General features: G+C 43.5%; 1 protein-coding gene across 2 annotated transcripts in view; it reads left to right on the top strand.

The window, feature by feature from the left end:
• LOC144133510 (retinol dehydrogenase 11-like) overlaps positions 1 to 14,988 on the top strand; it is a 56,175-nt gene extending 41,187 nt beyond the window's left edge. The window contains exons 4-7 of one of the 2 annotated variants that reach the window (XM_077666657.1): positions 4,131 to 4,223; positions 4,743 to 4,934; positions 10,093 to 10,202; positions 11,953 to 14,988. In XM_077666657.1, the coding sequence (XP_077522783.1) occupies positions 4,131 to 4,223; positions 4,743 to 4,934; positions 10,093 to 10,202; positions 11,953 to 12,132 (575 nt within the window). In that variant the 3' untranslated portion in view covers positions 12,133 to 14,988. The remainder of the gene's footprint in view (positions 1 to 4,130; positions 4,224 to 4,742; positions 4,935 to 10,092; positions 10,203 to 11,952) is intronic. The other variant, XM_077666658.1, reaches the window with a different exon arrangement.
• Positions 14,989 to 15,209: the final 221 nt, after the last annotated feature.

The following is a 15,209-nucleotide window of genomic DNA, read 5'->3' as shown; positions in this document are numbered from 1 at the left end:
CAGTATGCATAGCTTTGGGTTGGCCTGGTATTCGTGACATCACCGGATATACTGCTGCTACTGGCTAGTACTTTAAAAGTATTACGCCACTGTCCAGGTTAATTCCTCGGTGATAGTAGATGAAATTTGTAAACTCACGGTCTCTCGTTCTCGAGAATTAGTTAGTGCTGCAGTGACAAAACTCTTTAATGATCCGATAGGCCGCCAGAGCACCGCTACACTTTATGAATTGGAGTTCCACAAAACAACAGAAGGCCCATGCCTGTCGCCTTGTTACTGAAGTAAATTTATTTATTTTTTTCATTTATTTATTTATTTATTTATTTATTTATTTATTTATTTATTTATTTATTTATTTATTTATTTATTATAGCCTCAAAAGGCACATGGTTTATTCGATTGATGATCTGAATGATGATGGGTCGGAATGAAGTACGACGGGGCGTTGGGCAAGTCATTCCAGTCATTTGCAGTGCGAATAAAAAATGTAGGCCATTGCAAAAATTCTACAAAATGCAAAAATACTTACAGCATTTTCACGGTCGGCGTGCCCCTTCTGGACATAAGTGAAGTTTCTCAACAAAACTGATAAACAGCACTTTGACGAGAATATGTTTCGTCTAAATTTTCGGCGTTTCTTCCGTACTGATATACACTGAGCCTGTCGAACGCGAACAAAAAATCAGGAAGCAGTCAAAGAACGTTCGGAAGTTTTTGTGTACGATGGCACTTATGGATGCGTCCGTGCTACTTCATGCGCTGCTTGCGAAGCTTGCGAAGCTTACGCTCGGAAGCCTGATTTTTAACAGCACTCGACACCTGTCGAGAAAGATTTTACCATCCCCGCGTTTCTCTACGTCGATCTGCCGTGCCTGGCAGTTGATAAGGCTCCGGGCGGTAAGACAAGGCCTTGCTGCTAAAAAAAAATAAGGAATGAAAAATCTCCCTTTTCTCGCGTCACGCCTCTACTCCTGATCGTTCTTCGCGGCGCTCGACCTTTCTTATAAGTCTTGACAGCGAAAAATAAAGGTGTTACCCCTGAAAGTTACCTCTTTTTCTTGGCGGCCAGTGAAATATTGGCAACAAAAACAGCCTGTTTTTTTTTTTCTTGTGAAGGAGTTGACGTGAATTTGCATTTTCCATTTTTTGCATTGCATTTTTTATGGAGGCAAAACGCTAAGGCACCCGTGTGCTGTGCGATGTCAGTGCACGTTAAAGATCCCCAGGTGGTCGAAATTATTCCGGAGCCCTCCACTACGGCACCTCTTTCTTCCTTTATTCTTTAACTCCCTCCTTTACGCATTCCCTTACGGCGCGGTTCAGGTGTCCAACGATATATGAGAGAGATACTGCGCATTTCCTTTCCTCTAAAAACCAACTATTATATTATTATTATTATTATTATTATTATTATTATTATTATTATTATTATTATTATTATTATTATTATTATTATTATTATTATTATTATTATTATTATTATTATTATTATTGCGCAAGTTCCTTACGTAGTCGCTTTTAGCTTGTCCCTGACAACTTAGCAAAGAAAGCTATTATTATTATTATGACAAGAAAATTTCATACAGATTGCCCCTTCCCAAATGCGGTCTTTTCCAGTCTATTTTTTTTAGCTTCTACGATCACCTCGACAACGTTAACAGAGTTGGACTCATGCTCAACTCCCCCAGTCTGTGCCTGGAACAGTCTGCATACATATTGAACAAACAGAAGTTAAGTCCTTTTTTAACTGACACAAGCGATTAACCTCTAAGCGTTTTAGTCACTTTTCGTCATTGCTATTACTGTTCCTAACTACAGTAATGTAAACAAGTTATGTTAGGAGTTTCAGCTGCTTTACGAGGCCATGACGGTTGAACTGATTTCGTGACTCGAAAAGCGGAGATTTTATATTGATTTGCTCCTCTCTACAACAAAAGATGCTGCTGTATTCTAGACTCGATAACATTGTCGGCGAAAAAAAATAGCAAGAACCGTATACAGTCGCAGCTACTAGGAAATCATTTGTTTTTAGAATCACCTAAAATGAGACACTGCTTAGAAACTGCTACATCACATAGCACATTTATTTTAAACATGGTTTCTGAGCAGTTCTCGCCTTTTTTGATTCGAAGGGACCAGACAGGTGCTGTGCAAGTATTTAAAACTGCTGACCTGCAAATTCTAGCCATTCATTTATTTTTATAAAATAGGACACATTCTTTAGTTCCATACAAGTTTCCACTCGTTAATTGTTTGCTAAGTTGTTCTAAGGTTATTGTTAACTATGGTTTCCTTACACAACAGTATGGGTTTTTCGATTTGTAAAATACGCCGCTTTCTAAAGGTTAGAACTTTAGACTGTCATGTTAGTTATTGGTTTCGTAATAATTTTAAATGTTTGATGTACGCGAGTGTGTAGGATTTAAATTTGGCGTACCAATCAGCTTTTCAGACACCAACAGTTGAACATGAAAACTACTCTACTCGCTTCTGTTTTAGCAGTTTGACGAATATCAGCTACAAAATAAGCAAGAATGATAAGCAAGCTACATTCATAATTTTCAGCCGCTGTCATCCAAATTCAGCGCTTCGAAACGTTTTAAGTCCCTCGCTGCGAGAACCAAACCGCTTTTCTAAACGCTTCATTATGGGTGGCGGAAGCCAACAGCCAACAAAAGCGAGGAGCATACGGGTTTTTTTTTAACATGTTTTTTTCATAGTTGGGAGAATAATAGGGTAACTTTTTTAAAGATATGGACGAAAGTGGCGCTGGTGTGGACTCGACAGTTTACACTACACATAAATTCCCGGAAAGCAGAAGCCTGGACAGCCGTCGCTTTCGCTCAGTTGTTAGAGCTTCGGACGCGAAATTCGGAGGTCATGGGTTCGAATCCCACCAGCGGTATGTAGATGTGTTTTCTTCTGCTTTCTAATCAATTATCTTTAAAATAATTAGTTCATTTTTCTCGCACCGATGAAAAATTTTATTTTTTTAATCCACTATGCTCATTCGTTCCAGTTACTCTTGGATTCCGTTATGTAATACGTCATAACGAGTCCCTCTTATCCATTCCTCTTGTCTACTCACTTCCTCATGGGGGTCGTCCACCAGTGTTCATCCAGGAACCACATTACAGCCACTTCTTTATTTATTTATTTATTTATTTATTAATTTATTTATTTAGTACATACTGCAGACCCTTTTCAGGGTCCAAGCAGGACAGGCATATATTCTTAAAACTCAAAAGATACAAAACACAATGAAAAGAAATATACATAAAAATGAGGAGACAAATTTTGCAAAATATTACGATGTCATAACATGGTTCCAATCGGATATTGTCCGCGGAAAAAACGAATATTTAAAACAGTCAGTTTTCGCAAAATACGGTGTCAATGAGTGAATGTGATGATGTCGGGTATAACGTGTGGTTAAGGGGGATATGTACTGTGAAGGATCCAAAGCAAACTTATGGTTAAGCAAAGAATAAAGAAACTCAAGGCGATATTTTCCTCTTCGCGTTTCAAGTGTTTCAATATTGTTAGCCGCCATGAGGTCAGTGGGGGAGTCGGCGATTTTAAATTTGGAATAGATAAACCTAACAGCTTTTCTTTGAACCCTTTCTAATTTATATATGTTAAGTTTAGTGAATGGGTCCCAAACAACCGAAGCATACTCAAGCTTTGGCCTGATGTAAGCGTTATACGTTAGCAGTTTTACGTGAGAAGGTGAATTTCTTAGTTTATGCCTCAGAAAACAAAGCTTTTTAAATGCAGAGGAGCATATGTTATCTATATGTGAGTTCCAGGAAAGACTGCTTGTGATTGTTACACCTAGATATTTGTAGCTATTAACCTGCTTTAGTGTTGATGATCCGAGTGTATGCACGTGGTTAATTGGGTTCTTTTTATGTGTTATTTGCATCGAAACTGTTTTTTCAGTGTTAAGAACCATGGAAAACTCACTGCACCAATCAAGAACATTTCGAAGACACTGGTCAAGTTCGTTTTGATCGTTAGTACACGTAATTTGACGGAAAACGACACAGCTTGTCATTCCCTGTTCAGTTGACTTTGTGGTGCGGCATGCGACAAACAAAACCTTGATCCCCTTTTTTTTTTTCTCGCAGCTTTCCCGGACCGCGTGGAAACCGTGGATGGATTCGAGCAGACCCTGCAGACCAACCACCTAGGACCGTTCCTGCTCACCAACATGCTTCTGGGCAAGTGAACTTAGCATCAGCAACACAATGTGAATAGTTGTGCTTTTTTTTTTCAGGAATGCAACGTTATGAAGCCGTGTCATGCATACGTTCCAAAATAAAATTACGGGACGAGAACACATCTGATGCAACAAGTCTGCGAAATCAGCTGGATTTAGCCTCGAAAGTTATTCCGATGGTTTTACTCCACTGAATAGTTTTACGCTAAGCCGAGGCTGGAGGGGTGAAGTTGGGACAAATGGCTGAAGGGCGGTAATTATGGAGATCAGCTGTCTTTCTAACTGGGTCCTTGAATTCGATTTTGCCGTCGCATTTTCTATCCTCTGCTGCGTGGGCTCCTACTCGGTGAAGAAGGCCTTCTAGGGGGGGGGGGGGGGGGGGGGGGAGGGGGGGGGGTGCTGGTAGGCAACTATCTCGGCAATATATATATTTCTTCTCGCATGGTTAAATAGTTTTCTGTTTATATGTCCAGAATCTATACGCTTGCCTGTCAGTGACATCTGTGTCCCTGTGCTTCAGGCAAGCTGAAGGCGAGCGCGCCGAGTCGCATCATCACGCTGTCGTCCCTGCTGCACCACTTCGGCCGCATCGACCCCGTTCGGCTGGACTACGCCGAGTACCGTGTGCCCATGCAGGTGTACAGCGACACCAAGCTGGCCAACGTGCTCTTCACCAAGGAGCTCGCGCGGAGGCTGCTAGGATCCGGTAGGAGTACGTTGATTCCCTTATGCTTTACGTCACAGGTGACGGGCACCAGTTAGTGAAATGCCGCTGTAAAAGTAACTATTCATGTGTCCTAGAGCAGAGTTTTGGGAGTTGTTGGCAATCCCTGACTCAAAAACAACGCAGAACACGAGGGCAAGTTTGGCAAAAACGTGTGCCTAATTTTTTTTTAGTTTGGAGAGTGTTCCTAATATGCCCTCAGATATAAGATCTAAATGACGAAAACCACTGCACGAAATAACGCAGGAAAGAGGGGATCACGCAAGACAAAACAAGCGCAGATTGCCAACTGTATATTTTTCACAAAACAAGCACGATAAATACCACTCAAACTGGCCCACGTGGTGAAGGGGTATTTATCGCGCTTGTTTAGTGAAAAATAAAGGTTGGTAATCCGCGCCCGTTCTGTCTTGTCCACGTTAATTCGCCCATTGTTTTCCGTCAGTTAGCAGTGCACCAAACTAGAGCGGACAAAAGACCCGATATAAGATCTATAGACACAGGATATACTCATTGGCAGTGGTACATGTCACAGAAGAGACTGTAGCTACCTGTGCTTTAGTCAGCCAAAATAACAAATTGGGGTGCTCGTATTTAAAGGCATCAGTAGACCACATCACAATTCGTTATCGGTGTTGTTGTTGAGTTGTTTGTTTCTTTCTGCTGTGTTATTCTTTTTTTGTCAGATTCCTTTGGGGCATGCGCGCAAATAAGCACCACGGATAGTACAATTCGCTTGAGAGTTCAGCGCCCGATTTGTGACTTTCATTGTTCTGTTTTCGTATATTGAGCTGTTTTGTGGAAAATGGATTACTATTTCTATCACTGAACAAACGTGATGAGTAATTTAGTACCAGGAGGAATACCTCTAGCACGACACTGATGATTAGTCAAAAATGTCGCCACAGTAGAGCGCCACTTGGTTCACCAGTCGTGTATTTTCGTAAATGTGGCGCTATCAGCGTGATGTTCAGAACGTGCATTCTTTTCGCCGTAACAACGTATTCCAGCTCAAAGAATCACCGGATCATTTAGACAGAACTGTTAGCAATTCCTGGAGCTTTAAGCAGGGTGAGAGTCAGCATGCAGCACACTACTGGAGACGGCAGAGATGTATGCCACTGAAGCAAGATCGGTGGAGATATACGAAACAAAAATAAGCGACCTGTTTGCATAATGAAGACCATTATCAAGCATTATAACATGCCAGAAGTCAAGTTGTTCCCGCAATAACCGGCCCACAGAAATAAATTCAGCCGTTTCGGGATGCAACTCATTGCCAGCAGAAGTCGTTTCACATCGATTGCATTACGCGAGTTTCGAGGTCATATAAAGAGAATAGAAATAATGAGACCTTCGTTTCTCCATTAGTTTCAGGATCAAGCCACGCATCCTAATTGAACTGTTGAATCCGGCGTGTCGGGTAAAAGAATTCGAGACCATTCCTGTTTCGACACAAAGAACAAAACACCCTTTTTAATATGTTCGAGCATAAAACACAAAAAACTAGAAACTAATATAAAATGAGAAGCAGCAAAGACGAGGAGGCAATAAAGCGCCGGCCGATTTAATCACGAATAAGCTGTAGAGCATAGCAAATGACACTATAGGGCAAAGGAAATCTCACTGTGCATAATTGATGCCAATTAATTATGGAGACGGGTAGAACAAGGCTATTTCTTCAGCTTGACACAAGGCGAAGAAGAGAACCGACGAGCTATTTGCAGCGTCGTACAAGACGGCAACAGGACTCGGAAGACAGAATTAAGTGGCTGACAAAAGCATAACGCCAGACATGGGCTGGCACAAAATAGGCAAAAAGTGTCCGCCAAGAATTCAAATAAGTTAGAGGCATATAATTAATGTTTCTCTTTCGAAACCAAACGTGTGTGCGTGTTCAGTAAGGAATTGCGAGAGCTTTTTTTAAAGGAAAGCATGGCGATAATGGTATCTGATTCCTTCTGGCTACGAAAATAAAACGCTAGTTTAGCTTATTCATTATTGTTTTTTTTTAAATCCATCCGATTACATTTTAACAGTGCGAACCATGTTGTTCATTTCCACACGGTGCATGGCTTTGAACATTCAAAAATATCTCGTTGACATCAGCCGTGACGAAAGAAAGAAAGAAAGAAAGAAAGAAAGAAAGCAAGAAAGAAAGAAAGAAAGAAAGAAAGAAAGAAAGAAAGAAAGAAAGAAAGAAAGAAAGAAAGAAAGAGAAAGCGAATGACCGAGTGGCGGCAGCACAGAACGTGATAGGCTGCTAACTTCAGCAAGCCCTGTAACGAAACTCATAATCGAAATCTCGGGAAATGCTGCAGACAGTTCGTAATAAACAGTCTGAAACGCCGCTGATGGCTTCACGGTACTTCTCTACCGAGCGCATGTCTTAAAAGCAGCCCTGTGTGGTTCGCGTGAATGCCGCGACGTGGAAAGACAATGGCGAGACCTCCGAGTTTGGTACCCGTCGAACTGCAGTATCGGGAGCTTCACAGCTATTATCGCCAGTGTTCTCGTTACGTCTGCGGAGCAGCCCCGGCCCATAGTCAACAATAGCTGAAGGGCACTGGCGCTTCGTAGCCGTATGACCCGAGTCCGTCTATGGCGTTACGACACACACGCCCTGGTCATAAATTCTAAGGCCTTGGAGTTTGCTTCCGGGCTGCACAGTTTAAGTAAGACTTATTTTATCGATTCTATCAAAACGTTAAATCTCTCGATGGCGAGTGACATTCTCGTACTCAATCCATCAAAACTTAGCCATGTCCGGTGTGCTATAAGAGCCCCACTGCGTTAGTCAGCAACAAACCCGTTGGCCAGCATAACTAAAACACAGACTTCATCATATCCTACATTGCGCACCGAGGGGAACTCTAGAAACGGACACGAACTATCACGAGAGCAATATGAGCAGGAACACGGGAGAGCGTGCCCACCTGCCCACCATGGCAGGTGGGTCACGCGCTTTTTCGTGACCGGAACTGACGGATGCAGGGTTTTCTCGGGAACGGGACCTCCAATGCTATCACGTTAATTAACATCGCTGCCTTGATGTATCTGTAGGCGGTTAAACTCTGGTCGTCTCCCGAAGGACGGCTTCAAAATTGTGTGGTTCGCTCGCGACAGCATGAAGAAAGTAGGTTACGCTTGTGGGAGAAGTAGGAGACGTAAAAGGAGAAGATCATCATCGCCATCATCATCATTAGCATGGCTACGTCCACTGCGGGACGCAGGCTTCTCCCAAGTCTCTCCAATTAACTCTGTTCTGTGCTAGCTGCGCCTACCTTATCCCCGCAGTCGTCTTAATCTCATCCGCGCACCTAACTTTCTGCCGCCTCCTGCTAGATATCCTCGATGGAATAAATGGGTTACTATTAGAGCTCCCGTCAATAGAAGACCCTGGGGAAGGGATGGCGATCCGTTCTACGATGACAAGTGCGATATCTTGCTTGAGGACAACGACAACAATAATCTGTACCGAATCGCATGCTCAGCCGGTCCGAATGCATTTCTGCTCCTACAAAATCGCCCAGCGTTTCGCGGATGTAGATCCGCTGACAAAAATTCGTGGAAACTGACATTTTCAAGAAATTTTAATTGCTACCGCTTTCAGGACCCATCGTCCGAGACGCATTGCCGCGCTCTGTAATTTACCCACTCCAAACTAGGCTGCATATATCTATTCCAGGCTGCGTCGAAACACTGCGATGAAGCTGTTTTTATTTTACGCTAATCTCCGTTCCATAAACTTTTGCCGGCTGATGTCTCTGCAATTTTCATTTCTTCGGTAGAAAGTGCCTCTGCACTCGAAGGTTCTCTCTCATTGAAATGCAAAGCATTTTACGACGCACGTTGTGTAGCTTGTCTTCTCTCTGCTGTCGGCAAGATTCATTCGCCGACCTTGAATTCAATACCAATCCCGCGTTCACTCAGTCCCTTTGTATGCAAAGTAGGGGACGCTTTTGATATCTAATTTTTGTAGCGCAAAGTCACTCACAGCGTGAAGTGCAATTAGTCGCTTTGATACGAAGTACAGCCATCTGAAGCAGCACTCGGAACGACGCTCATTAAAGCAGTAGAAAGGACTCGCATATTGAAACAAAAGCCAGGGTTCTTTTGAAGAAACGCTTTGTTATTGCTACAGTCTAAAGGAACAATCGATTTCGATCTGCGAATAAAATGTTTCATTAGACTGCACCGTTCGTCGGATCACAATGTTTTCACTGAAGTCTGAAATGTCTTGTTCCGTTTTTAAGCACCCTAGCTTCTTTCTTACACACGCTGTACGCGCAACAACGCACAAGAAACTCACGCGCCCAGCCGGAAAACTTATCGGATGAAAGGTCGCGGCTATAGTACGGAACCCGTAGACGCAGAATCGAAATAGAACTATGTCTCTTTGATCACAGTGCACAATAAAAAACAAGGACTGACAGAGTAGACACCACAAAGGGTTGACTTTTCAGGCGCTTCACATGGCGATAAACTAGTTGCAGTCCCGGCACACATAACAGGGCAGCGGTACACAACAAATGCAAAGCATTTAAAGTGGATGATGAGATTATTTAGACACGGGCAAGGGAAAAGTTACCGTTAACAGTTTTTACTGTAAACACTCGTCTTAGCGTATTGCAAACGCACATACGTCAGTGTTTAAAACGAAGACGTTTCGGCTTCCATACGGAAGCCTTGATCACGGCTTCCGTATGGAAGCCGAAACGTCTTCGTTTTAAACAACAACCTTTTGGTCGGCGTTCCCCTTTTTCTTCATACATGAATCTTCTACCCGACCAGACGAGTTTTCGTCAGACTTTATATTTCACATACGTCAGTGCTTTCCATTGTAGCTACTGGCCCTACTTATCTATGCGCTAAATTCTGGATGCTATCGGTATAGAAACTTTATTTTAAGCTAAGCAATCCGCGTTCTGAGGACTGTACTGCACTTCCTTGTGCAGGTAGTGATGCGTTTTAACTTTAAGTTTGTTCCATTTCTGCCAGCTCTTGCTTGTCGGTTATGCTTCTGCATTGCATACGTCTGCAGTGGGCGCTATTGCTACCCGGTGATGCTACCGAGCTGCTGCCTGATTCTCGCGTTGTAAGTTAAGCGCCTGTCCCTCGCTGAAATCACGTGTGCCTTTTTCAGGTGTTACCGCCAACGTCGTTCATCCAGGAGCGGTGCAGACGGACATCAACAGCACATACGTCGGATTCATGAACATCGTCATGAATACGCTCTTCTACTTTTTCGGAAAGGTACGCTTGGATCTCATCCGTCTGCATCTCCGTTATACTCACTCGTTGGACGGGGAGGGCGAAGCATACGATCAATCGTTACCTTGCATTTATATGGTGACTAGAAATTTTGTAATTTGCTTACTCCACAGCAACAAGGCAGAAAATCAAACGAGTTGGTACAAGTTCATAGTGGAAAATTCAAGCGCTACAAGAACATGTCCCCTTCTGTGTCGTTGTTCTTGTAGCGCTTGAATTTTCCACTATGAACTTACTCTAAAGGCTGCCCACTCCCAACCAACCATTACCAAGGACGAAAGTTTTGACATATAAACATTTTATTTTTCAAAAATGCCGCACTTAAATGCCACAAGGAAGAATAATCGGGAACGCGGAGCATCACTTTGGAAGTTTTGATTGAGTACCTAACCCTCTGGCAGGTAAGCTGTAAACAAAATTGCATGAACAAAAAAATATCTGGACCTAGAACCCAGCTGTTCGTGACAAAGCTCAATTTCGCCGGTCAAAAGTTTTCCCGCGACGTTGGAAACAGCTCGCTCACGAGCGGCGAAAACATCTCAGTCCAAACAAACCGACAGTTTTGCAGACTTGCAAAACATGTATTGCAATCAGTCCACTGTTAAGTTGTGTGTTCGATTAATGGGTTCCTATAAACTTTGTCTTTTACTGGAGCTAGGCAGCAATGTCTGCACATTTTTGTGCCGCGGCAGCTTTTGGTCGCAACTTGACACCAGGAAATTAAAACGGAAATACTCCAACTCCTGTCAAAGCGTTTACATTTAAACGTTCTGTCCAGAGACAACCCCACTACGTAGAGTAAGCCTCTTTCTTCCTGTCTTTTTTATTTATTTATTTCTTTGTTTTTGATTCAGACATACTGCCGTTTCCAATAAGGAGCTTTGCAGGAAGGGCTCATACATATTCATAATGCAACTTATGAGCGCAGTTTACATCATCCTGTTGAAGCACCAACACTATCTTGACCAAAGTAATAGTGGTGGTATGAAGGTTATTGAAAGGACCAATGAATAATTTAACACAGCGTCGCCTCTATGAATATGTGTACTATTGTTGTCCTCACAACCGTGGCCTCTTGCTGGGCTTCCCTGAGAAATCAGGCTACTAGGATTTGTTCAAAGGTGCACAGTAGTGTCGCCTCTTCAGTGGTCACGTCCTTCGTCACGGTCCTTCGTCAGCATCCTCCGTCAGCAACCCCCAACAATGTCCTTCGTCAGCTCAATGTCGTTCGTGAACGTCCTTCTTCAGGCCACCAAAGTTTCACCCTTACAAAAACTTCTTTAGAGAGTCTACAGACTGTCCATAGATTTCCGTTTATAAAGTCTGTAGACTCCCTATAGACTAATTCTAGAGAACAATCTAACAATCTTAAGACAATCTATATATTTATGGCCATACACTTTTAGTTGACTACTGTATATATACAGTCTATAGACTATGAATAGACAAAAGAAGTATCTATAGGAAGGCAATAGGGTCTATAAGAAGTGTATAAAAAGTCTGTAGACTGTCTATAGACCATATTTATAAGGACAACCAGCCCAACGGTGCAACTTCACGACGATTGGTTCTATTATGCAAACGAAACCCGCCAATCACACCTCAAGTTCTTGTTCGCGTGAATTTGGCAAAGTGGACTGCATGCTTTGAGAAAAAAAATCCAGGAAACCTCGATGTGTATAGACAAGTGTGAAACTCGGGCTCATTCGCCACTCTGATCTTTCTCTTGCAGACTCCGAAGGAGGGGGCGCAAACGTCGATATACCTCGCTGTGTCGGACGAAGTCGTCAAGGTGACCGGCCAGTACTTCATGGACTGCCGCAGAGCCCTGCCGAGTAAAAGCGCCGAGGATCCGGTGCTTGCGAAGAAGCTATGGGACATCAGCGAAAAGCTCACCGGCATCAGCATATGACGCTCACGCGCTGAATCTTAAGGGCTGAGTTTCATCCACAACTAGCAGCTTTTCATGATCGAAAAACAGGATTTAAAACGCTCCGAGTGTAAAATAGCCCCTTTCATAACGAACATCTGCAGCTTAACATTGTTCACGCAAACATTCAGCATTGCCATCGTAGGTATACAAAGATGAACTTCTTGATTTAAAGCCCCAGATGAGAGCTTTGTCTTCCAGCAGCATTTAGAGCTAGAACTTTTAATTGAATTTAAAGGGACCAGGCGAACTAACCGCGATTGCGCAGAAATAACATGGCTACGAAGACCTAGTATGTTATTTCACAAAGCTAGCTGCATGACCGTCGATCACTTTCGTGTGCGTTTCAGCGATTAGCGAGAAATTAGTACTTTATGCTAACAAAAGCATGGGGGTTTTCTAGTGCTAAGTCGTGAAAAGTGTGAGAGCCGCTGGCCAGCATTTCAGTAAGCGAAACCGAAGAGACCATACTCTTGCACAGCGCGTGGTAGTTATGCCACTGCTTTGGGGTTACATATGGGCGAAGACAGAGAATGAGATAACTTTACTGACAGGGAAAGGCGCGGGGACAGGCCGAAGGAAACGTGACTTTATCATGCTGCTTCACAATTCTTGAAAGGAGAAGGGTAGGCAGGTAGAATGCAAACGATGTCATGACAACCTATGCAACAAGTCCGGCCGTGTCTTTGTTCAGTTACCACGTAGTACGTACTAATGATTCAAAGGAAAAGTGCAAGATGTGCACCGAAGACTACACGCCTGAACTTTTACCCTAGCTTCAGTGCGCATACGCTTTCATTGTGCACAATACTACGCGGGTTGGACATGCCATACCGAGCTGTCGTTCTCCTTTTTTGAGATCAACTGCACAAGCGAAAACCACGTCGAAAAGCTGCAGGCGGTGAACTCCCTGCGCATATGCATCGCTCTGTAATCCGTAAGATGCACCTGACGAGTCAGTGCGAACACTGAGCGTTCCGTAGGGTCGCGTCAGAGTGATGGTGCCAAGTGCCTTTTTCAGAGCTATAAATTCTATACACCCCGGCTTTATTGACCGAAAGTATGAACAGGTCTCAACACAAATCGAAAAGTTGGCCCAAGGAAATGCGATACGCGAATGCGGTATAGTTCTAATAGAACACTGCTTTACGAACACTGTGTGAACACTGTGTGAAGGCCAGAGCCTAGCACCGCTTATCAAGTGGTTAATAAGTTCTTCGCAGTGCCGTCTGTCCTCGAGCATTTTCGCTCTGAAAAAGGGGATTGAAAGAAACATTTTCCATTATGGCAAACACGGCGTCAGGCGCTGGTCATCACTCAGTATTTTGCGTATAATATGCATAGGTACTGTCGGCAAGGTTCTCGCTTTCTAAGTGAACGCATGTCCTCTGTGAAACCACGGAGCAGCTATTACGCGTGATTGCTGTAATCAACGCGGTATAAGGCTAGATTTCTTTTCCTCTAGTGAGCCCGCTGAAATGGGCTAATCGTCTGGTTGCCATGCAGTCAGTCTTAAGTCTTAAGGAGACCCATTACACCCCGTCACAGTTACCTGCAGGTAAGAAAGCGGGGACAATCGCGCGCAGAATTTCCGCAGAGTATAGAATTCTTGCTTGAAAGGGATGAGCGCAAACACAGGACAATGAGAGGAACATACAACACGTTTCTCTCTTTGTCCTGTACTTGCACTGTTCCATTTTAAGAAGTGTTAAACCAACTAGCCCGACACAAAACCCTCGTAGAGCAGTCTTGGTTGTCTCCTAACACCAGAAACATTGCTCATCAATGGTTCTCCTGTACTAGCGTCAACTGCTTCAAAAATAACCAGACAGCCAGTGGTTACGAATTATCGCTTTTATTTGTTTATAGTCGTACTCTATAATTATAGACAGTTAATTCACAACTGCACAATTAGTGCCGCACTGCTCTGTCCACAATCAGCCAACACAGGCGAGTTTTCCGCATTCGTTGTTACTTGGCCTGAACCGATCGAACTGTTGCCTTGCTAGCTATACTGCGTGTCGTTCAACTGTAGCGCGTCAGAGTGTTGCAATAGACTTCAATGGTTCAACAGACATTTTTTATTAGTAGCGTCCACCTCTCAGGGGAGCTCTTCCTGTGAAGTTATTCCACAACTTCAAATGGCGGCAGTAACAACACTGACCGTTTCCAAATATTCGATTCCCTTTTTCACCTAAAACACTCGTTTACCCATTCATTCTCCTTGTACCTCCGTTTGGTAAATTGCTCTCTATGTACTGCTGCCAACTCAGTCTTCCCGAATTTCCGCGTTTTTTCCCCTTTTATTGTGGGCTGGAGTGGAAGGGAAAGGGAGGCCTTAGATAGGTTTAGATTACGTTCAGCGATTGTTTCCTGTTAACTGCAGCAACAGCAAGCATCGCTGTCCTGAGTCACCTGCTGTCTTGAGAGCGCTCTGAGCACTGAGCCGCTGTTTTTGTTAAGACGAATTCGAATCAGAATCAGTCTATTTCTTTATACATTTCATAAGTACAGCATATCAGGCAGATGTTGCAGAGAGCCACCATTCAGGTTTGAGCATTATACGTTCCAAGTGGGTTGGTGACACGTGCGATTTTCTGGGACACAAGTGTCTAGCATGTCGCGAATGTGGGAACCGCGTGCGTGCGTACCTGCCACCGCGCAAGGTCTCTTCTAATGTGTGCCTGTACTATCGGCGGTGTCGAAGGACGATGACTAACGACAGCGGACCACCTCGACCGACCAGCTGGAACTACAAACCGGTGTTGCTCACCGTTGCTTCCCTCGTCATTTCATCGATATCGGCATTAAAAGGAGGGTTACTACTGAAGATTCGTGGATTGCCTGTCTGCGTCATTGATTTTTGGCAAGAACAAACGCCTTTATGATAAAAGTTTCAATACTGCTGCGTAAGCTTTATGCTGTTCTAATTCCAACAACATGAGCCCAAGAGGTGATAATACGACTCGTTAAGGACCTGTCATCTCTGCGACACCTTTGTCTCAGAAAATAAGCACGCTAGTCTTAAGCTACTCTATTCAGATGACTTCGATTGCTTC

This window comes from Amblyomma americanum, chromosome 5, assembly GCF_052857255.1.
Source record: "Amblyomma americanum isolate KBUSLIRL-KWMA chromosome 5, ASM5285725v1, whole genome shotgun sequence".
Classification (NCBI taxonomy): domain Eukaryota; kingdom Metazoa; phylum Arthropoda; class Arachnida; order Ixodida; family Ixodidae; genus Amblyomma; species Amblyomma americanum.
This window is presented reverse-complemented; position numbering and strand designations above follow the sequence as displayed.